General features: G+C 39.6%; 1 protein-coding gene across 2 annotated transcripts in view; it reads left to right on the top strand.

Moving 5' to 3' along the window:
• The window catches only part of LOC143930920 (alpha-2-macroglobulin-P-like), a 110,260-nt gene that overhangs the window by 71,640 nt on the left and 16,226 nt on the right, over positions 1-22,394 (top strand). The window contains exons 7-9 of one of the 2 annotated variants that reach the window (XM_077455609.1): positions 896-1,017; positions 4,139-4,199; positions 18,072-18,199. In XM_077455609.1, the coding sequence (XP_077311735.1) occupies positions 896-1,017; positions 4,139-4,199; positions 18,072-18,157 (269 nt within the window). In that variant the 3' untranslated portion in view covers positions 18,158-18,199. The remainder of the gene's footprint in view (positions 1-895; positions 1,018-4,138; positions 4,200-18,071; positions 18,200-22,394) is intronic. The other variant, XM_077455611.1, reaches the window with a different exon arrangement.

Raw genomic sequence — 22,394 nt, 5'->3', positions numbered from 1 at the left:
CCCCTACGAAATTTAAAGGAATATTACACTTTTATTGTTTCACTGTAATCATTATTAAAATCACTGCTCCCAAAAAACGGCCGTTTGTAAAACTTTTTTTTGCATTGATCCATGTCCCCTGGGGCAGGACCCGGGTCCCCAAACACTTTTTAGGACAGTAACTTGCAGAATCTTTTCTCTCTGTCAAATCTTTTTTCTCTGTCGAATATTTTCTCTATATAATCTTGGACTAAGGTTAAGGTTAGGCACATTCGACCACAGGTTCTATAGACAGATTTTTATTGTCAGAGTCATGTCGAATCTCCTATTCTATATCGAACTGTTGTAACAATGAAAACGAAAATAAAGCATTTATTTATGTCGGATCTTTCGTTTTTCGGATTTTGTGCTTTCGTTATCGTTTGTCAAAACGAAAACGAAAATAGCTGAAATTCGGACGAAAATGCATTCGGACGAAAACGAATGCACATGTCTAATATATATATATATATATATATATAGATAGATAGATATATAGATAGATATATGTATATATGTATTATTCTTATGTCATGCATTCAATTCTAATGTGTCATGGTATGTTATCTATGCCAATAAACATTCCAATAAATGTTAAACTACGTATCATCTGCCAAATCTAAAGTCCCACTAACCCTTCTCCTTATTGGCTGACTTATGAAGATCGGTTCTCCCTGTGACTGAAATGCAGCCTTGTGCTACCACCTTCTATCTTATGTATGTGTATGTTTTTGGTGGGGACCAGGAGGAAACCAGGGGAGAGGTTAATAATGTAGTTCAGTGTTTTGCAGAATGCTGTGGATAATGCTAGTGTTATATAAAAGCTACATTAGATAGTGTATGTTTATTTGTAATGAGCATCTATGCTTCCTTATAGGAGAAGTAAACTTCACAGTGAACACTGAAGCTCTGGACACAAAAGAGTTGTGCAAAGACAAGATCCCAATTGTCCCTAAGCAAGGAGGCAAGAATACAATTGTCAAGTCTTTACTTGTTCAGGTCAGTATGCATCAGACAAGCTTTATTCTATAGTGTCTGGAGAATCTAGAACGTTTCCCACCTTCCTTTTCACTTATGTCCATACATAGCATTTGATGTGAAGCCATAGCTTGTATTTCATAAAATGGAAGGGAAGGAAAATCCTTTGCGGTCTCCACTATAAATCCTGGATCCCTAACACTTTCCCCTATTATACTGATGAGACAAAAAATGTGCCATTATGTAGTTAATTTAAAGGGGATTAAAATGAAATAGCTAACATTTTTGTTGTCACTATTATACAAAATTTGACATGCTGTGGCTAGATGTGTTGGATCACGTAAGTCAAATTGCCAAAAGATCACAGTCGGTCAAAGGTATACAAAAATTTGCAGTATATGATGTAGGGTAGGTGGAATTGGCACTGCTAATGCACAATGTGCTCTAATGTGTCAATAAAATCATACACAACTGTAAAAATAAATAAAAAAGCAAAAAGCATAAGCAACCATAAAAAAAAAGTGCTAAGTGTAACTATACCATGCAAAGTGGTAATGTGCAATAATACAATGTACAAAGTGCTACAGTGATGTATGTGTAAACATGATAACATCAAATAAAGTCCATAAATTCAAATAAAAGTCCATCAATTCATATCAGAAAAAATGACTTCAGTAATAAGATTAAAGTGTAGTAAGTGCTGCCAAACGTGCATTCAATCGGGCAGTAGCTACGTGTCACACTCGTGCCCCCCTCTTGTGCTGCACTCCCTGGCTCACCACTATGGTTTGGCCTAATGCGTTTCATCATGAAGATGTCATCAAAGGCAGACGTCTTTGTAATGAAACGCATTAGGGGGCCATTGCGTCATTACGTCACATCCAGTTTTGGTCTCTTGTAAGCACCCGGACTTCCTGTTTTTTGTTATACAATGCCTGAAATCATTTGGATTCCTGTAAGTGTACTATATAAATTGGGCAATAAAAAGAGGTATACAGAGTCACGCTATGGGCATCATTATTCTCTTTTCACAAGCTTACTGAGGCGGAAGAGCCAAGGAGTAAACCGCAAGGACCTCATTTACAATCATTTGACACTGTGGAGTCTAGTTACCCTTTGATGGGTAATATTATCTGAGTGCAGCACGAGTGGGGCACGAGTGTGGCATGAAAATACTGCCCAATAGCATGCACGTTTGGCAGGACTTACTACACTTTAATCTTATTACTGAAGTTATTTTTTCTGATATGAACTTATGGACTTTTATTTTAATTTATCCACTTGCCAACCAGCCGCCACAGTTTTACTGTGGCAGAATGGCACAGCTGGGCGAAACAACGTCATGTAACGTTGCTTTGCCCTATGGCCACTAGGGGCGGGCGCCCACTGCTCTTCCCCTGGACCCAATGCAAGATCGCTCATGACACACCGAGAACCGGGATTTATGTGTGTAAGCACACAGATCCCAGTTCTTTGAGGGGAGAAGAAACTGATAGTCTGTTCATACAAAGTATGAACAGCGATCTGTCATCTCCCCTAGACAGTCCCCTCCCCCTTTCAGTTAGAACACAGAAAGGGAACACAGTTAACCCCTTGATTGCCCCCTAATGTTTAACCCCTTCCCTGCCAGTGGCATTTTTACAGTAATCAGTGCATTTTTATAGCATTGATCACTGTATAAATGCCAATGGTCCCAAAAATATGTCAAAAATATCCGATGTGTCCAGGAGTTCGGGGGGGGGGGGGGGGCAGTCACTCATCCCCCCCATGGCTGCTTGCTCAGATAAGGGTCTGGTATGGATTTTGGGGGGGACCCCGCAACATTTTTTTGATTGGGATGGAGTTCCCCTTAATATCCATACCAGACACGAAGGGCCTGTTATGGACTGGGGGGAGACCCACGCTGTTTTTTTCATAGATTTTTATCTATATTGCCGGCAACATTACAGCCACAAGCAAGTTTACATGACATTTTTTCCTTTAGAAATGTCATTTTGCTGCAGCACAGTAAAACACATGAGAAAAATGCTCCACTTTACAGGCATACTATAGACACCCCCCAAGCACAATATTTAAAGGAATATTTCAATTTTAATGTTTCACTTTAAGCATTATTAAAATCAGTGCTCCTGGAAAAAATATCCGATTTTTAAACTTTTTTGTAGGGCTGTGGAAATTAAAGATTAATTCCTCGATTAATCATTAATTTTTTTAATCAATCAAATTTTTTTTGATCGAACAAAATTCTTTTGACTGGTACTCACCTCTCCGCCGGCTTCCGGGTCTTCAGGGAGTTCCAGAGATCCGGTGACTTCACGGACATAGACTTCCCCGGACTCTTCCCCCTTCCCCAAGTGCCTCCATCTGCTAATGAAGGGAAGGAGGGAGGAGTCCAGTGGCATTGAAGTTCTGAATGAACGTAACACATATGGGGGAGGAGCTACGCATGACATCACCCGCTGCTGCTCTACGGAACTAACGTGATTGACGGCTTTACATGCTGTGTGTTTTTATCATCTTTATGTGAGTAGTTTGTGTTTTAACACAAAAATGTAATCTTATACTTAAGCGGTGAGCACTTAGATCTTTTCTTTCTACCCATGACCTGGCGTCCTTGCTGAGATCTAAGGAGAGAAGTTTATGGTCCGTGTTAACCCTTTTGATACCCGCTTGCATGACCACCTGTTTGCACAGGGGTCCATGCCATAAGGCGAGAGTGATAGACCGGAGGTGGAGGGATTGTCATACTACTGTGGAAAAAATATTACTTACATCAGTGCTACAGTTAGTTAGAATTAGTGCTACAATTAGTCGATTAATCGATTAAAAAAAATGATTAATCAAACACAAAAATTTTAATCAGTAACAGCCCTACTTTTTTGCATTAAAACTTGTCCCCTGGGGCAGGACCCAGGTCCCTAAACACTTTTTATGGCAATAACTTGCATATTAGCCTTTAAATGATTTTACACGTTCGTGTCCCATAGACTTGGTGTTTGCACAAATTCTTTGTTGGCATGTTCTGGTATGAACTGAACCGGGGAGGGAGGGGGAGGTTCGGCTAATCCCTAACTATTATATATGCAGAGAAATTACTGTAACACAACAAACTATATAATGTTTCTTTTACTGATCCTCACAGCCTGGAGGTGTCCTGAGGAAGAAAAGATTTAGCTCTCTGATGTGGCCGAATGAGGGAAAAGGTGAGGAATATCTGGACAGGTTTACAGAAACAGTTTGTGTGACCCACAAGGCTGTTGCTAGGTCTGCAAAAGATCTGGGTCTAGAGCCTATAGCAGTGGTCACCAGCCTTTTTGCAGGCCTGCAGGGAGGGGCACACCAGTGGTAAGCAAGTGGTTCAACTCACCATAATGCAAAATGAGTGGGAGCCCTGGGCATGTCACTTGCCACATCTCCTGCCACCAGATACAGAGTGTCACTTGCCACCATCACCTGTCACCAGATGCAGCTTGTTACTTGCCACTTTCACCTGGCACTAGATGTGGATTGTCACTTGCCACTGTCACCTTGGACCAGATGTGGATTGTCACTTGCCACTTCACCTGCCACCATTTGAAGATTGTCACTTGCCATGTCACCTGCCATCATTTGCAGATTGTTACTTGCCATGTCACCTCCCACCATTTACAGATTGCCACCTCGCCTGCCACCATTTGCAAATTGTCACTTGCCAAGTCACCTGCCATTAGATGTGGGTTGTCACTTGACATGTTACCTGGCACCAGATGTGGATTGTCACTTGCCAACCAATGTGGATTGTAACTTACCATGCCAGCCAGTGTCACCAAATGTGCATTGTCGCTGCATTGGTGGCAGGCTGGCAGCACTGGTCCATTTAGTGAGGGCAGGAGATTGGTGATGTAGTGCGGGCAGTGAGAGATGCCATTTCACTGCTCCTTGACGCACCTCCGACATTGAAGCAATGGGGTCTGGCTGCAGAGTGGAGCTCCACCGATGACAGGAAGCACATGACCTCCACTCCACTGTGCTGTGAGGGCGGAAGATCACTGATGGCACAGCTGGGCAAATGGGCAAACAGGTACATCCCCTTTAAATCGTGGTATTGTGGATGCGCACACCCCACTGGATACTCCGTAACCGTGCCCACGGGTCCCGCAGACTCGATGTCCACCGGGGGACCGTGAGCCCTTGTGTCACGAAGCGGCAGAAAGGAGAGATGCCTATGTAAACAAGGCATTTCTCTGTTCTACTTGGCAACATGACAGGGATCTACTGCTCGCTGTCATGTTCTAGTGAGACAATCCCTCCCACAGTTAGAATCACTCCCCATGACACACTTAACCCCTTTATCACCCCTAGTGTTTAACCCCTTCCTTGCCAGTGTCATTTACACAATAATCAGTGCATTTTTATAGCACTGATCACTGTATAATTGACAATGCTCCCAAAATAGTGTCAAAAGTGTCCGATGTGTCCGCCATAATGTCGCAGTCACAATAAAAATTGCAGACCACCGCCATTACTAATAAAAAAAAGATTAATAACAAAAATGCCATAAATCTATCCCCTATTTTGTAGACGCTATAGCTTTTTTTTTTTTAACAAAAATATGTAGAAGAATACATATCAGCCTAAACTGAGAAAGAAATGTATTTTTTAAAAGTTAAAAAATATAGCTTTTTTTAAAAAGTGTCTCTCTTTTTTTTGAATACCACCAAAAGAAAGCTCTATTTGTAGGGAAAAAAAAGGCATACATTTTGTTTGGGTGCAACGTCGCACGACCATGCAATTGGCAGTTAAAGCAAAGCAGTGCCGAATCACAAAAAGTGCTTTTGACAGGAAAGGGGGTAAATTCTTCCAGGGCTAAAGTGGTTAAAAGTAAAAAAAGGCTGTTAATCCCATTTAAAATGTCCACCAAAAGTTATATTTTAGTTATGTATGTCTGTGAGATAAGTTACGCACTAGAGTTGATTTACTAAACGGAAATAGACTGTGCACTTTGCAGTTGCACTCTGTGAGAGCAGATGCTCCAGAGCTTTGTAACTGAGCAAAAGCTCTACTAAATTCCATCATCCAATCATATGCAAGCAAAGAGGCAGTATTTTTAAATTCTCCTTGAACGTGATTGGGTATTCTTTGCAAAAAAAAGCCTTACCTCATTTATTAAGCTCTGGAGCAACTTCCAGAGTGCACAGTCTCTCTGCCTTTAGTAAATCAACCCCACTGAGTTCTGTATTTCCTGGGGGCTCTAGCAAAATCTCCTCATCATAGCTTCTGCCTCTTGGAATCTTATTTATACTACAGCCAAAGTGTCTCAGAGTTTCCCCTCTTCTTGTTACAATCTCTATGGGCACAATTCAGTAAGCGATTAGCTACCGCATCCGAGTGCGCCGTAACAAATGGCACAACATTCAGAAACAAAGAACTGTGATATTCACCAAGAAACTCTTGATAAAAAAACTTGTATTTCCAAAAATACCGCATTAAACCATGCAGTAATCACAAGCATCTCACATCCCACAATCTCACCAGCGACCATCTGGTAGGATGCCTTGACAAAAAAATGTAAGGTAGCCAGCAACTTAGTCTTTGTAGACTTAAGCCTTGTACATACGATCGGATTTTCTGATGGGAATTGTGTGATGACAGGCTGTGACCACTTGTACCCTCCATTGAACAATTGCTGTTGGATTTTCCATGCACAAACGTCTGTTGTCGGATTTTCCGAGCGTGTGTACACAAGTCCATTGGATAAAAGTCCAAAGTACAAACACGCATGCTCAGAAGCAAGGACGAGCCAGAAGCAGTTGGTTTTGTAAACTAGCGGTCGTAATGGAGAATTAACATTGGTGACGCAGCAAATTATGAAATCTCAAAATGCAGCGCACAATTCTCTTTTTCTTTAATGAGATAATAATGAAGCTGCTTTGCTGGTGATACTGACGGAGTTAATGCAAACTAATTTTCAAAGGCTTTTTTTTCTAGTGATATCAAGAATAATATTATTATGTTTTTTTATTTTTTTTTGGGTAACTTACCACAACACCATTATCCCATAGTTTTTACGATCAAAGATACAACTATGTTGGTGTCCCTTGTCAATTTTACATTGTATTTTTTTTAAATGTAACTGCCTACTCCCAAACTGTCATTTGAAGTATAACACATAGCCAAGTATTATTCTACACAATTTTGTTATTGTGCATTAAAAAAAAGAAAACAAATAAAATTAGACATGCTGTCTGCCAATAGAACTTAACCAAAAAGGGCATTCTATGCATCCAAAAATATAGAAAATATACTAAATCAAACCATTATTATTCAACCAAAAAATAAAATAAAAGCCTCCTGCATGTGCCCTGCTTCTTAATATAGGGGGTCAACAATGCCAAGAGTTGGTGAAAGCAGGGGTCCATCATCTGGAGATAATTCTGAAAAAACATCTGGATTATTCTCCTGGAGCTCCCACAGCAAAGGCATATGACATAATTGGTCACAGTTAATAAAGCAACCAATTTTTGGTCCAAGAACTCTTCCTCCTCTTGTTCCAGGACTGAACTTGGGTCAAAACAATAACTCCAAAGCTAATAATAAATAACATGTTTCTCCTCAGATTCTGCAACCTGTCTGGTTGACAAATGGCCGTTCAGAAATGTACTGAAAAGCATGAACTGAAAAGTATGAAATGAAGAGCATGAAATAAAAAGCGCGAATCAACACTCACCAAACTTCTACTAACACAAAATTAGCAAATGGAGCCCAAAGGGTGGTGCTAAAGAGCTGAAAAAACATGCAGTATGTTCGTGTTTTGCTGGCCCACAATTCCTTGCCGTTTGTATGTCTGCGGGAAATCTGATAGTGTGTACGAGGCTTAAGTTGTGTAGAGTTCTCTGTGCAGAGGGCTCAAGGTACCCTATCAATTGGATTTAGAGCTCCATTATAAATTGCTTAAATAACCTGAACTTCTGCAGCACATCGCTTCAGAGAACTGATCCAGCAATGTGCGCAACTTCAAGGTTCTTCCACCCGCGCTAGATACAGTCACAAAAAATATCAATCACAGTATGGCAAAGCAGCGTACACAGTCCTCCTGGTATAGAAAACAATAATATCATAACACAAAATGGAGAGCTTATGCCCAGATCATAATCCAGATATTTTAAGAGTAAAACATCTCCAATAAAAACGTAATTCTGTGTTGGTCAACACAAAAGAGTGTATAGAGGGGTCTGCCAGACCACCACCAAGATGAAAGGTTCACACTGACCCTTACAGCAAAATATGGACCACAAGTAGTAAAGTAAAGTAGTAAAATACGCTTTATGAAATACTTTGATTCCAATTCCCCATACATGCAAGACGCTTGAACACTGGATACCAGATGCGATCCACCTCAGGCAGAAATTCACCCCACCATTACTCATCATTACTTTGGATTTTTTCCTCTCTGTTTCACCCGGTGATCTGGCTAGTAACCCACCTCCTGTATGAGTAATGATTGGTTGGTGTAATTCCCGCCTGAGGTGTATTGTGTCTGGTATCCAGTGATCAAGCATCTAGCATGTATGGGCAATTGGAATCAAAATATTTCATAAAGAATTTGATTAGACATGTGCACTGCCAAAAAATGTGTTTGTTTTAGTTTCATTTGTTTTTTTTTCCGGGTTATTCATTGTGACCGCAATTCGTAAATTAGTAGATTCATAAATTTGTAAATTCAAAGATTCGCAAATGTGTAAATTAGAAAATATGAGAATTCGTAAATTCCAAAATCCGAAAAAATCTAAAATCCGAAAATAAGAAAAAAATTTGAAGATTAGAAAATTCTAAATAATAACTAACTAATAATAACTAACTATTAAATTATAGGTATTGGAATTTCCTTTCAAATTTGGCCGTTAGTGAATGTAACGAATACAAATTTATCCGAAGTTATGAATTATCCAAAATAAAAAATGCTGCATCTAAACAAATGGAATGTAATAAATAATAAATCAATAATAATAATAATAAATAATAATAATAAAAAGTTTTTAATATTATTATTGTTATTTATTATTATTGATTTGTTACGTTCTATTTGTTTAGATGCGGCATTTGTTATTTCGGATAATTCGTAACTTTGGATAAATTCATATTAGTTACATTCACTAACAGACAAACTTGAAAGGAAACTCCAATACCTATAATTTAATAATTTGGAATCCTGTATGTCTAGTGCCAAAAAATAAAACATAACTGTGATAAATGTGAGAGCAACGCCTTTTCACCAACTTGTGACAGATGGCTCGTCAAACTCACACCACATTCTCACCGAAACACGACAATGATACTCTCAGCCCTTGTACACACGGTCGGAGAATCTGTCGGAATGAGTCTTATCGGACCGTGTCGTCAGATAATCCGACTGTGTGTGGTATGCATCGGACTGATTCCGTCCGAATCTCCGTCCAATCCAATTTTCCAACATGTTGTAAAGATTTCTCGACCAACTGGGCCGGACGGACCTAATCCGATCATGTGTAGAGCATTTTCATCGGACCAAGTGCCACGCATGCTCACATTCAAATTCCGACACGGAAGCGCTCGTTCAGGTAAAACTACTGCTCGTAAGCGATATAGCACATTCGTCACGCTGCAATGTTAAAAAATCATTCATCAAGTGCATTCTCTTGTTCTTTACAATGCTGCAAGAACCAACTTCTTTTGATGCTTATAGTCACACACACTTCTCCCGAACAGATTTCATTACTCTTTTTTAACCATTTCAGTAATACAATTTTAGTTTGCGTCACATCTACACGATCCGTGACTGCCAATCCCTTCACTGGCTTCCCCTCCCCACGTGTAAAATTCAAAATGCTAACTATAACATACAAAGCCATACACAACATCGCCCCCATCTCCATCACCAACCTCATCTGCAGATATCACCCAAATCGTCCCCTCCGTTCCTCCCAGGGCCTCCTGCTTTCTATCTCCCTTATTGCCTCCTCCCATGCTCGCCTTCAAGACTTCTCCAGAGCCTCTCCCATCCTCTGGAACTCCCTGCCCCAGTCTGTCCGATCAGCCCCTACCCTGTCCACCTTTAGGAGATCCCTAAAAACTCATTTATTCAGGGAAGCCTATCCCACACCCAACTAACAACTAACCTAACAACCGAGCCACCCCCATCAAATCATTCTCTACAGCTATTACCTTTTGTACCACCACCCCCTCTCTTTAGAATGTAAGCTCTACGAGCAGGGTCCTCCTGTACCTTTTGTATTGAACTGTACTGTAGTTGTGTTGTCCACCCTATACATTGTAAAGCACTGCGTAAACTGTTGGCGCTATATAAATCACGTATTATAATAATAATAATAATAATAATAATAGTAATAGGGATGTAGCCATCATATGAGCATCTGGTGGTTCCAATTCTCCAGATCTCAAGCTCTTCCAGCTTGTGGAGGGGGATGTGACTCAGGTGTTTGTCATAGAAGTCCTGATATAATAGTGTGACCTGTGCCCCTGTGTATAGTAGAGCTTTGGTATAAACTCCCTCAATTTGTACCGGTACAATCAGGAATGGCCCCACCATCTTTTCCGAGAAATTGGCAGAGGTGCCTCGAGTTCGGTTAGGGTTACAATTCTCCTTCTTCTTGAGGTTCTGTGAAGACCTAACAGGGACCCTAGATGGTGTTGCCAGATCACGTTCAATGGGACCAGGCCGGTAATCCCTCATGGGGGTGTTCTGGTAGGACCTGACTGGGGTCCCGAATGGTGTCGCCAGACCTCTTTGAATTGGGCCAGTCTGCCAAACTTTCTTAGAAGTGTTCTCATAGTACCTAACTGCGGTCCTAGGGGATGGTAAAGCATTAACCCTCAGACCCTAGTGCCAGGTTACTTGGTCTCCGGTATGGCTCAGGTGATTGAACCACTCTTCCTTTCTGTGGCCTCCTTCTGGCCCCCTCTTCCTTTGCTTCCTGGAGCTCTGTTTCTCATTGGGGTTCTCAGTTGGCTTCCTCACTGAGACCCCCTGGAGTTTTCCACCGATTGATCTTTCAATAATGGTACAAAGGGTAAACCGCGCTACTCAAACAACAAAAGAAAGCAACCTATAAGCAGCAACCCTGATCGTAATACTCCGATATCAAACTAAATAGGTGAACAAAATGAGCTGCGCTAAAAACAAATAATTAAAAATTAAAAATTAATCAAACACCTAAAACCTAATCAAAACCTATACCAATAAACGTGTAAAACAATATTGAATTGACAAAAAATTTGATTAGTAAATAGTATACATGAATACTATCATATCATCATAGAGTGAATAAAGTGTATACTAGATCTAAATTGAAATTAGTATAAATAATATAGAAAAAACCCCACAGTAATTAATGTAAATTGAAACAAAAAATATGTGCTAAATCTAAACGAATAAAATTAACAAAAATAATATTCAAAAACCATAAAAAGTTCATATGTGATGAAGAAAAAATTTTTTATTTTTTTTTAGTCCAAAAATATTATTGATTCTTCAAACTTGATATTAGGGTGCAAAAATATCCACAAATGCGTGTATATAGAAAATATTCAAAACAATCCTCCACCAGTGAGAAGAGGGGCCGCTTACCAGAGTTTTAGATCCCAGTGTTAGTGAGATCAGTAAGGCAACAGCACAGAGGTTTCTGGGTGAACCGTCACAGGCATCCCACCATCTACATCTCCAATACGAAGGCTCCAATCGGGGAACGAAGTGCCTTTGCCTTGGTCAACATCACAGAAATTATCTCCTGCGATCCTGTTCAAGGCCCAGAGGATCCATCTGAAAAGCCAGACGGTGGTCTTGTGCATGTTAACACTGTGAAGAAAGGGATGATCCACGATACCCTCGTTTCCTGATTGGAGGCTTCGTACTGGAGATAGAGACAGCGTGGTGTCAGCAATCTACGACACCTTCGTTCCCCGATTGGAGCCTTCGTATTGGAGATGTAGATGGTGGGATGCCTGTGACGGTTCACCCAGAAACCTCTGTGCTGTTGCCTTACTGATCTCACTAACACTGGGATCTAAAACTCTGGTAAGCGGCCCCTCTTCTCACTGGTGGAGGATTGTTTTGAATATTTTCTATATACACGCATTTGTGGATATTTTTGCACCCTAATATCAAGTTTGAAGAATCAATAATATTTTTGGACTAAAAAAAATTTTTTTTCTTCATCACATATGAACTTTTTATGGTTTTTGAATATTATTTTTGTTAATTTTATTCGTTTAGATTTAGCACATATTTTTTGTTTCAATTTACATTAATTACTGTGGGGTTTTTTCTATATTATTTATACTAATTTCAATTTAGATCTAGTATACACTTTATTCACTCTATGATGATATGATAGTATTCATGTATACTATTTACTAATCAAATTTTTTGTCAATTCAATATTGTTTTACACGTTTATTGGTATAGGTTTTGATTAGGTTTTAGGTGTTTGATTAATTTTTAATTTTTAATTATTTGTTTTTAGCGCAGCTCATTTTGTTCACCGATCTTTCAATAATGTCTTTAACATCTTCACTAACTCCTCCAGTGTCCTGGATCACTGCACATATAACACTTCCAAATACCTGTCCGTTCAGCCTGGTATTTGGCCTGTGCTTACATCACTTTTAACAAAGCTTGCCGTGTCTGTTCTTGGACTTGAGTTCCATTTTCTGGTGACTTGACAAGAAGGACCTTTGGGCTGGATTGCACTATAGAAATTTAAGTGTGCTCCCCCCACTCAGATTCCTCGGCGCTCTCTTCCACGCTGCCATGCACCTGAACTGATTGTGCAGTGAGCTTCTCATTCTTTTGAAAGGTCCTTGCTGCGAGTCAAGCCTCCTGATTCTTCTCATCCAAAATAGCCTCCTCTTCTCTCACCAACCCCATCAACTCTGGGTAAGAAGGAGCCTCTTTGGTGCCTTTCAAAAGCAAATCAAAGCAAGATGGGATGGTTTGGCCTAGCTCCTTGAGAGGTCTGGTCCAACCGGACATTGTCTGCCTCTTTAGGGTCAACACCTTTTTTTAGGATGATCTGGTGCAGAATTTGGTCTATGCGGACAATATATTCTGACAACTTCTCTCCTGTCATCTGGTGGGTATGCTCAAACTTGTACATCAGATCAGATAGCTTCTCTACTTGTTCGTTAACATGAGTAGATATAGTCTCTGGCTTCACAATCCAGCTTTCCCCTCTTTAAGCTCCTGATGACATCCGCTGCTTGGCTCAACAGGCTCTCGCTAATTTGCCGTCTTTCCACTGGTCTTGACACATTCCAGTCTTCTATGGCTTGCATAGCCTGATCCATCCAACTATGAAATTCTTCTTCCCCATCAGGTCTAGGGACATGACCTGAGAATGCTGGTAGCTTCCGATATCCTTCATTGGTGGATGTCTTGTGACTCAGTCTATTAGGGGACTCATGTCCAGATAGAATGACGCAGGAGGCATCCCGATTCCTGGGTTTTTCACTGTTATGCTGGTGGTATTTGGATTACCGACAGTTAGACTACCTGCAACAGGGCTCTCTGGTGGTGACCCAGGTGATTTCTCTCCCGCCTCCGCTGGCAACTGTACTAGGATCACATGGCCATTTATCTAGACCTTCTGCTAGACTCACCACTCCCTTTTTGAGCTCTGCCGGAATGTCCTCTTTCCATTCTAGAAGGGCATAGGGGAAATCTTCCTCCAAATCATGTTTCAAGTCCAAAGGTAGGACCCCTGTTCTGGGACACCCTTCCCCATCAACAGCCGTACCCCTTTATCAAACCTCTGGTCTCCTTTTAGCCTCAGAACTGTGGTTTTCTCCAATCGGCTCCCATACTCCTGGCTCCATTCGGTGGCAGTAGCTGAGTCCATGACCTCTTCTACTCTGGACTCATCAACTGATCTGCTTGGGCACCCCAAATGGGATATCTTGATGGGGCCTCCAAATGTAGCAGTACCCCCGTGAGGGCTGCTGATTGACTCTATATCCCACTGGCTATCCCGACTCTGAAAATCCCCTCTTACCTCTGACACCTTGGGTTCCATTCTGTAATGGAATGTTATCAATGAGAAACTCACACAATGTCACTGAACCACTCAGAAAGTTTACTAGAATGAATGTTAAACACAAAGAACAATGTGATTAAACACAAACATCAAATGACAGTTGATAACAATCAGTATAAATATGAAACTGTGGATTCAATAATCACCGTAGGGAGTATACATAGATAGGTGTACAGTGGGACAAATGTTCATTATTCTCCAAGACCTATATTAAACACCTTCCCACTGAAGTCTCAATACACCCACCAAATTGCAATATAATGTTTCTCACATTCAGTAATACCTGTACTCAATAATCTGTACTCAAGGGCTCCCCCTAGGTTTTAATTCAATGTTCAAACTACAAAGTAGAACCATGATGCTTTGCAAAAGATATCTTCAGCTAGCCTGTAGTTTAAAATGCAGTATTTGTAATCCAACAGGGAAACAGAGAGAAAGCAAACTTTAGAATAAATGGTTGATAACTGTTTAACTGAAGAAATAGAGCACTTGTAACACTTCCTGCTTATGTGTGAGTGTAATAGAGTACTGACTTTACAGCACAGGGAATAACAAACCCCAGAGTTCAGCTGTGTGTGGCCTGTGAATAAATAGAATCACTTCTGTGGAACTACAAGTTTCACCAGCAGTCTGTAAATAACTCGCTCAGCAAACAGTGCACTTTACTAAAATGGGCAAGTGCCCTCTCACCACAATAGACTCAGAGGGTGTGAGGATCTGTCTGGACTCCCCTCCTGATGTCTCAGTCTGATAAAAAAAATGGCGCTGCCATGCTGTACCACTCCTTTGGATGGCTGAAATGCAGGAAACCTACAGTTACCCTGGTTCTGCAAACCAATCCGCTTGCTAGGCTGGCCGGGCTGTACTCTGAAGCACCTCAGAGGCTGGATCCATACTGTATAGGCCTCCGTCTCCTGGTCATACATATATACCCCCTGCTGGCAGGTATTGAATGGTGTCGAGAGAGGCCGAAAGGTGGCTGTTCCTCTTATTACTGCTCCCAGCATGCAGTGCTGCACACTTTGCATTGTCTGTATTTTAGTTCAGGGCTGATCCAGCTAACAGAGTCACTTCCTCCTCCATACTATATCTCCCACAATGCTTCTCAGCGCTGCTTCTCAGAAATTAAAAGAAAGTTCTAACAGCATTAAAAGGACACTAGATGGAGCAAAACTCATTTGCAACCATAACAACTGTAATGCCTTATATTAGTGAACCCTTGGCTACACTGGGATAGAGATCTGTATAATGTTTTAATTACTTAAAACTTAAAGGTTTTATGATGGCTACAGGAGCCAGAGTGGCATGTCTATTGTCCTGTTAATATGGTTTACGATGGGTGTTAAATCAAAAGGTTATCTGTTTTTTCATGCTTTGTTTCGATGTTGGTTAATTTGATTACAAGCTTCCTACCTTTGTACCAATAGGAATATTTTGGAATGCAGCTAAAAATTTTAATTGTTGGAAATGCACTCCTTGGATTATGGAAATTGGATCACTTCAGTTTAGAGTTAATTGTGAATAATGGGCCTGGAATTTTTGCTTCTACTCTGATGTGTGCAGCAAAATGTGTAACACAAGTGACGTTTCCGTGTTAGGCACCGCTGGCATGTGCATGGGGCATGGCAGGCTCAAAAAAAAAATCTGGGTTTTATTTATTATTTTTAAGCCCCATTAGCTTTTGAAAGCAGATAAGTAGAATAGATCAGTTTGCTAATCTTCCTCTCTTCTACCCAGGACACCTGCCATGGAGGTCCCAGGCATGCAGATAGGACAGCACCAGAGCCTGGAATTCCTAGCGTATGGGGGTTGCATGTGAAAGTGATCAGGTTGCTGTAGAGCCACCTAGTTGCTTTCATCTGAAAATCAAGTTGACTTGTGAGATGGACCCGACTACTGTAGCACCTGGGAGTGTATGTAAAACCACCAGCTGCCACCAACATATGCCATTCATCAGTAAAAGGGTAATTAGAAATGCGTGGTTTGTTTTGTTCCCGAGAATTAATATTCTGACTAATTTTCGTTATTCAGAGATTCAGATATATCCATATACCCGAATTATCATCATCATCAACGATTTATATAGCGCCAACAGTTTACGCAGTGCTTTACAATTTCAGTACAATACAGAAGGGACAAGAGGACCCTCCTTGTAGAGCTTACATTCTAAAGGGAGGGGATGGTGGTATAAAAGGTAATAGATGCAGGGAATAATTTGATGGGGTTGTTAGGTGGGTGTGGGATAGGCTTCCCTGAATACATGAGTTTTCAGGGATCTCCTAAAGGTGGACAGGTTAGGGACTGATTGGATATTGTATATCGGAATTACAGTATAAACAAATTTTACCGAATGCTCCAAATAACAAAATGAAATTCATCTGAATTTTGGAAATTTGGACTGAAATTTGAATCGAATTTTACATTGAACTTCAGTCGAATTCTAACTGTACACATAATGCTGAAATTAAAGACTGTGTGTGTTATTAGAGTACCATTTTGAAATAATAATGTTTTTGTTAAGCCAAAGGTGATTTATAGAGTCATTGTAATCATTGATGAAGATTTTTATTTTGTTTGTTCACTTTGCCACATTGGAATCGAAAAAAAAACAGTTTTTGATTCGACCGATTCGAAATGTATAGATTTAAACTTTTTGAATTGAAAAAAAAAAACCTGGTAAAATTCCAAATACGAATCCCGAATACAAATTGAACGAATCAACCGAATTTATTGATACTAAATAACTAGATGAATCGAATCGAAAAACAAAACACATTTTTTACTTTCAAAATATTTTATTTTTGAAAACAGCTTATGTTACAAAAGAAAGGCCCACATGGCCAGCAGATTATTTAACAAAGCATTTGAACCATGCACCATCCAATATTTGAACATAGGAAAACAATGTCTTTTCAAGACTGATCTAACCAACTTAGGGTTATCAAGGTCCTGGAACCTGACATATACCAGCACTCTTGAAGGTAGAGCACCGTTCAGGGAAAAAAACTTTCTACAGAAGTCCCCTACAAATTCCATGACCTGGGGTAAGGAGAACACCCTAGCGGTCCCTGGGCCACTTGGTACCCCTTGCGGGATCATGCTGTACCAAGTGAGGGACCTAGCCAGAGGGCCCCCATTAGTAGGAGGCCAATCCCCCCACCCCTAAACCCACCCAACAGATCATATCTGACATCATAATAAAGACATGTGAAAAAAAAACAAACAAAAACCAAAAGAGAACATTTAAGCTCAAATGTCGGCCATACAAGCCAAACATAACCACAAAGAGAAGTAAAGAAGGGAGAAGAAAAGGAAAAGAGGGGGAAAGGTAAGGGGGAGGGGGATCCAGTAGAATGATTCATAAATAAACCAAAGGGCTTTGCTATCTACCCAAGATCTGATGCTTTATGAGTAATAGTTGATGATCATAGCCCCAATGGGGCGTGGAATAGGGGGATGCCCATGAGCCTAGCCCAAGGTTCCCAAACAATGTCAAATTTATCACGTTTATCAGATATAATGCTAGCAATTTTCTCTTGAGCCATGATCCAGGAGACTTTCCTTTTAGCTGCCTTGACCGAAACTAAGGGTTGTTTCCAAGCTTTTGCGATGGTGAGTTTGGCTCCTATTAGAATAAATCTGATCAGACTCATGGAATGCTTGGGGATCTTGATGATTGGAGCGTTAAGAAGAGCAATGGTAGGGGACCGGGGGACCCGGCACCCAGCGATTCCGTCTATAATTTTAAAAATTCTCACCCAAAATGATCTTAACCGGGGACATTCCCACCACACGTGGACCAGAGTACCCCTGAGGTGACAACCCCTGAAGCACAGCGGATCCAAAACACATTTTTTTTGTCGTGCACATATCTAAGGGTAATAAACACATTTAATGATGTATTTGTTATGTACAGAATAAAAACTGCCTTTGATATTCTCTCAAATATTTTATGAAGGCTACTTTCATTTTTTATGACTATTAAAAGGTTCTTTGTTTGCTTTACAGGCTGTTTCAAGAGACAATGTCCCTCCACCAAAAGCAGAATCTGTATTTTGACTTACTGTGGAGACCAGTTCAGAAATGGAATGTGACGGGGAACCAGTGAGGACTTTTGAAATTGGAATAGGTGTTGCGTAAGTCTTCTATAACTTGTCAACTGCCCTGATATGTCCTCCAATTCATGCGGTATGACAAATTACAGTTTACTTTTAAAGTAGATCTTAAAGTTCAACTTTTTAAATATTTACATAGAGTAAGGGAGGGTTATAACCCCTGTTAGTTTTTTTTTTGCCGTCTGTGTCCATTGGGGAGATTTCCATTCACTTCCTGTTCCATAACAGGAAGGGAGAGGAACTCCCTCAAATGTGTTAAACAATTTAGGAACCATATTGAATATTGCCGTCCAAAAAGTTTGTGCTTTAGGGCATACCTACCAGGTGTGGAAATATGTGCCCAAATCCGAACAACCACTGAAACATTGTGCTGAGAAATTCTGTGCATATTTAGCAGTTCTAAATGGTACAAGGTACCATCTGGTTATCACTTTGCAGTTTGCCTCAACTGCCAATACATTGGGGGAGATTGCTTTTGTTACTGACCAAATTCGGTTCCATTACACATTTTCTAATGTTCTTTCCAGATCCAACTCCCATTTTTGTACATAGGAAGGTTTTCCCAATTTAGGATGTGTTAAAATCTGGGAGTATAATAGTGCTAAAATATTTTCTAAACGAGTGAGTTGATCAAGTTGAGTATCAGAGTTTAGGTAGGGTGTGAAGAAATTTTTAATTTGGAGGTATAAAAATAATTTAGATTGGGGTAAACCATAAGATTCACATAGAGATGGAAAAGGGATAAAGGATGAGGAGTTTTACGAATTTATACATCGTCAAGAGGTTAAGGGATAACCATTCTCTAAATGATTTGGGAGAAACCCATGCAGGATAGAAAGCTGGATTTTTGTAGAATGAGAGGAGAGGATTTTGCATTGATTGTAAACGGCTCCCAATTTTAGTTTTATCCCATAGAGAAAGAAAATGCTTAGTAATGGATTGCGCAATTCTTTGCGGTCTTTCTGGGAAATCCAAAGTAGGTTGGAAATCGTCAATGGGTCACATCCTGCAGCTTCAATGTGTACCCATAGAGGAATCTCGTAATTTGCTTGATATTTGATGAGTCTAGCCAAATAGTATTGCGCAAAGTTAGGACATCCCAAACCCCTGTTTAATTTAGGGAGAAATAACGTGTATTTTTCTATTCGCGGTTTAGAGGAACCCAATATATATGTCAATGTTCTATTCTGTAGATTTCTCAGAAAATAGGCAGGCACCGCAATTGGTAACACTATGAATAAGTATAGTATTTTGGGAAGTATTGTCATTTTAATTGCATTTATTCTTCCAAACCATGATAGTGGGATGTGAGACCAGGATTTCATTAGGTTTGATATAGATTTCAGGGTTGGAGGATAATTTAATGGAAAAAGATCTGACAATGACACAGTAAGATTGATCACTAAATATGGGATTGATTTTTCATTCCAATTAAATGGGAGTCCCTGTTTCAAAGAGTTTAGTTTCAACTCTGAAAGGGATATGTTCAAAGCGAAGCATTTTTTGGGGTTGATTGATAGGCCAGAAAAAGCAGCAAATTCATTAAGAATAAGAATTCTCCCTGAGACCTGTGGAGAAGAAAGAAATAGTAATATATCATCTGCAAAAAGACAGATTTTGTGTTGGTAACCACCCAGTTCAATGCCTATTATAGTATGATTTGATCTTATTCACTGACCAAGTGGCTCAATTAAAAGCGCAAACAATAAAGGGGAAAGTGGACATCCCTGTCTTGTACCTCTTTCAATGTTAAACAGTTCAGACTTGCAACCCTCATATTTTACGTAAGCTTCTGGTTTGTTATATAATGCCATTATCCAATTTATGTAGTTAGGACCAAAGCCCCATTTTTGTAAGGTGTAGTTCATATACGACTAGTGATGAGCCGAACACCCCCCGGTTCGGTTCGCACAAGAACTTTTGAACGGACCGAAAATTTGTGCAAACTTTAGAACCCCATTGAAGTCTATGGGACTCCAATGTTCGAAATAAAAAGTGCTATTTTTAATGGCTAATATGCAAGATATTGTCCTAAAAAGGGTTTGGGGACCTGGCTCCTGCCCCAGAGGATATGGGTCTATGCCTAAAATGTTTTTAAAAACGTCAGTTTGTTCGGGAGCACTGATTTTGATGATTATTAAAGTGAAAAAAAAGTGAAATATTCCTTTAAATATCGTGCCTGGGGGTGTCTATAGTATGCCTGTGAAGTGGCACATGTTTGCTGTGTTTAGAACAGTCCCTGCACAAAATTACATTTAATGGAAAAAAAGTCATTTAAAACTGCTTGCGGTTTTAATGTAATATCTGGTTCCGGCAATATGGATGAAAATCATTGAGAAAAATGGCATGGGTAGCCCCCCCTGCCCATTACCAGCCCCTTTGGGTCTTGTACTAATATTAAGGGGAGAAAGAAAAGAGGTGGTAGGTTGCGCTATGGAGTCTATATATAAGTAGATAGGTAAAAGCAGCCTCTATTAATATCCACCTGGTGGGGTGGAGAACATTAGAAGGGGGTTGCTGTGAATAGATCTGGCGCTATACCTATGTATTATCAAATAATATATCACCGGGGACTCATTTGTCCGAAGTGTTCAGCATAAAAGTGGGTGGTGTTCAAAAATGAAATTGGTGGTGTTGGTGTGCCAATAACTAAATTGAAAATCTAAAAAGTGTTAAACCAGCCCAATTATAGAAGGAATGAAAGTGTGCAGTATACTGCCACTTTGTGTAGCACTAGTGAAAAATGAAAATTAATACGAAAAATTAAATTAAAAATATTTTCCACAACAATAAATATTTTCCAGCGTGCTGGCTATATGAGTGAAAAAAACAAAAAGATTATAATCCTCAAAAGATTGTGACCAATGCTGGTACATAGAATATATAAAGTGCTAGTGCTATTATATTACTAATACATTAGTGACAATAGAGTATAAAACCAGGACTGACTGTGCTGTTTTCAAAAAGTGCACTGATGTGACAGTGAAGTATATACAAAAATTCAGGCAGCAAGTAAATAATACAATAAATAGGTGATAAATATCAATGCATCAAGTGAAACATGCCAAAAAAAATTTAAAATATTAAAAAATAAAAATAAAAATAAAATAAAAATAAAAATAAAAATAAAAATAAAAATAAAGATAAATATAAAAATAAAAATAAAAAATAAAAAATAAAAAATAAAATATAAAAATGAAAAGTCTCTGGTGAAATAAGATTGATGGGATTGTCCCGTGAATAGGGAGGGGGGTGTGATAAATTCAGATTCTATTCTTCATGCATTGTGGACACTTCTAGGTTGTACTCTCACCGGAAAAAATACCCCATCCGGGGTGGATCAGCCTTCACAATATTAGCTATTGTGTCGCTCTCTGGCTTGCTTCTGGTAAATGGTTGGGGATCCCTCGTTATTTCCAGGTGGAGTGTGCCACAGTGTATATGTTAAAAAAGAGGACCATCCATAGTGTGATACCGTATATAAAACAGTTTTATTGACAAAGATTAAAACTACTTACAAATTGTCAGTAGGAGTAATAGCGGTATGGTTTGGTTGTCTTTATTGCTGAAAAACAGCTACGAGCGTTCCGTTCGGCTTCCCCTTCAAACACAGACGGCGGGGAAGCCGAACGGAACGCTCGTAGCTGTTTTTCAGCAATAAAGACAACCAAACCATACCGCTATTACTCCTACTGACAATTTGTAAGTAGTTTTAATCTTTGTCAATAAAACTGTTTTATATACGGTATCACACTATGGATGGTCCTCTTTTTTAACATATACACTGTGGCACACTCCACCTGGAAATAACGAGGGATCCCCAACCATTTACCAGAAGCAAGCCAGAGAGCGACACAATAGCTAATATTGTGAAGGCTGATCCACCCCGGATGGGGTATTTTTTCCGGTGAGAGTACAACCTAGAAGTGTCCACAATGCATGAAGAATAGAATCTGAATTTATCACACCCCCCTCCCTATTCACGGGACAATCCCATCAATCTTATTTCACCAGAGACTTTTCATTTTTATATTTTATTTTTTATTTTTTATTTTTTATTTTTATTTTTATATTTATCTTTATTTTTATTTTTATTTTTATTTTTATTTTTATTTTATTTTTATTTTTATTTTTATTTTTATTTTTTAATATTTTAAATTTTTTTGGCATGTTTCACTTGATGCATTGATATTTATCACCTATTTATTGTATTATT

This window comes from Lithobates pipiens, unplaced genomic scaffold (genome assembly GCF_037356315.1).
Source record: "Lithobates pipiens isolate NorthernLeopardFrog02 unplaced genomic scaffold, aLitPip1_a1.2 Scaffold_25, whole genome shotgun sequence".
In the NCBI taxonomy this organism is placed as follows: Eukaryota; Metazoa; Chordata; class Amphibia; order Anura; family Ranidae; genus Lithobates; species Lithobates pipiens.
The sequence above is the reverse complement of the archived record's forward strand: the minus strand, read 5'-3'. Positions and strand labels throughout refer to the sequence as shown.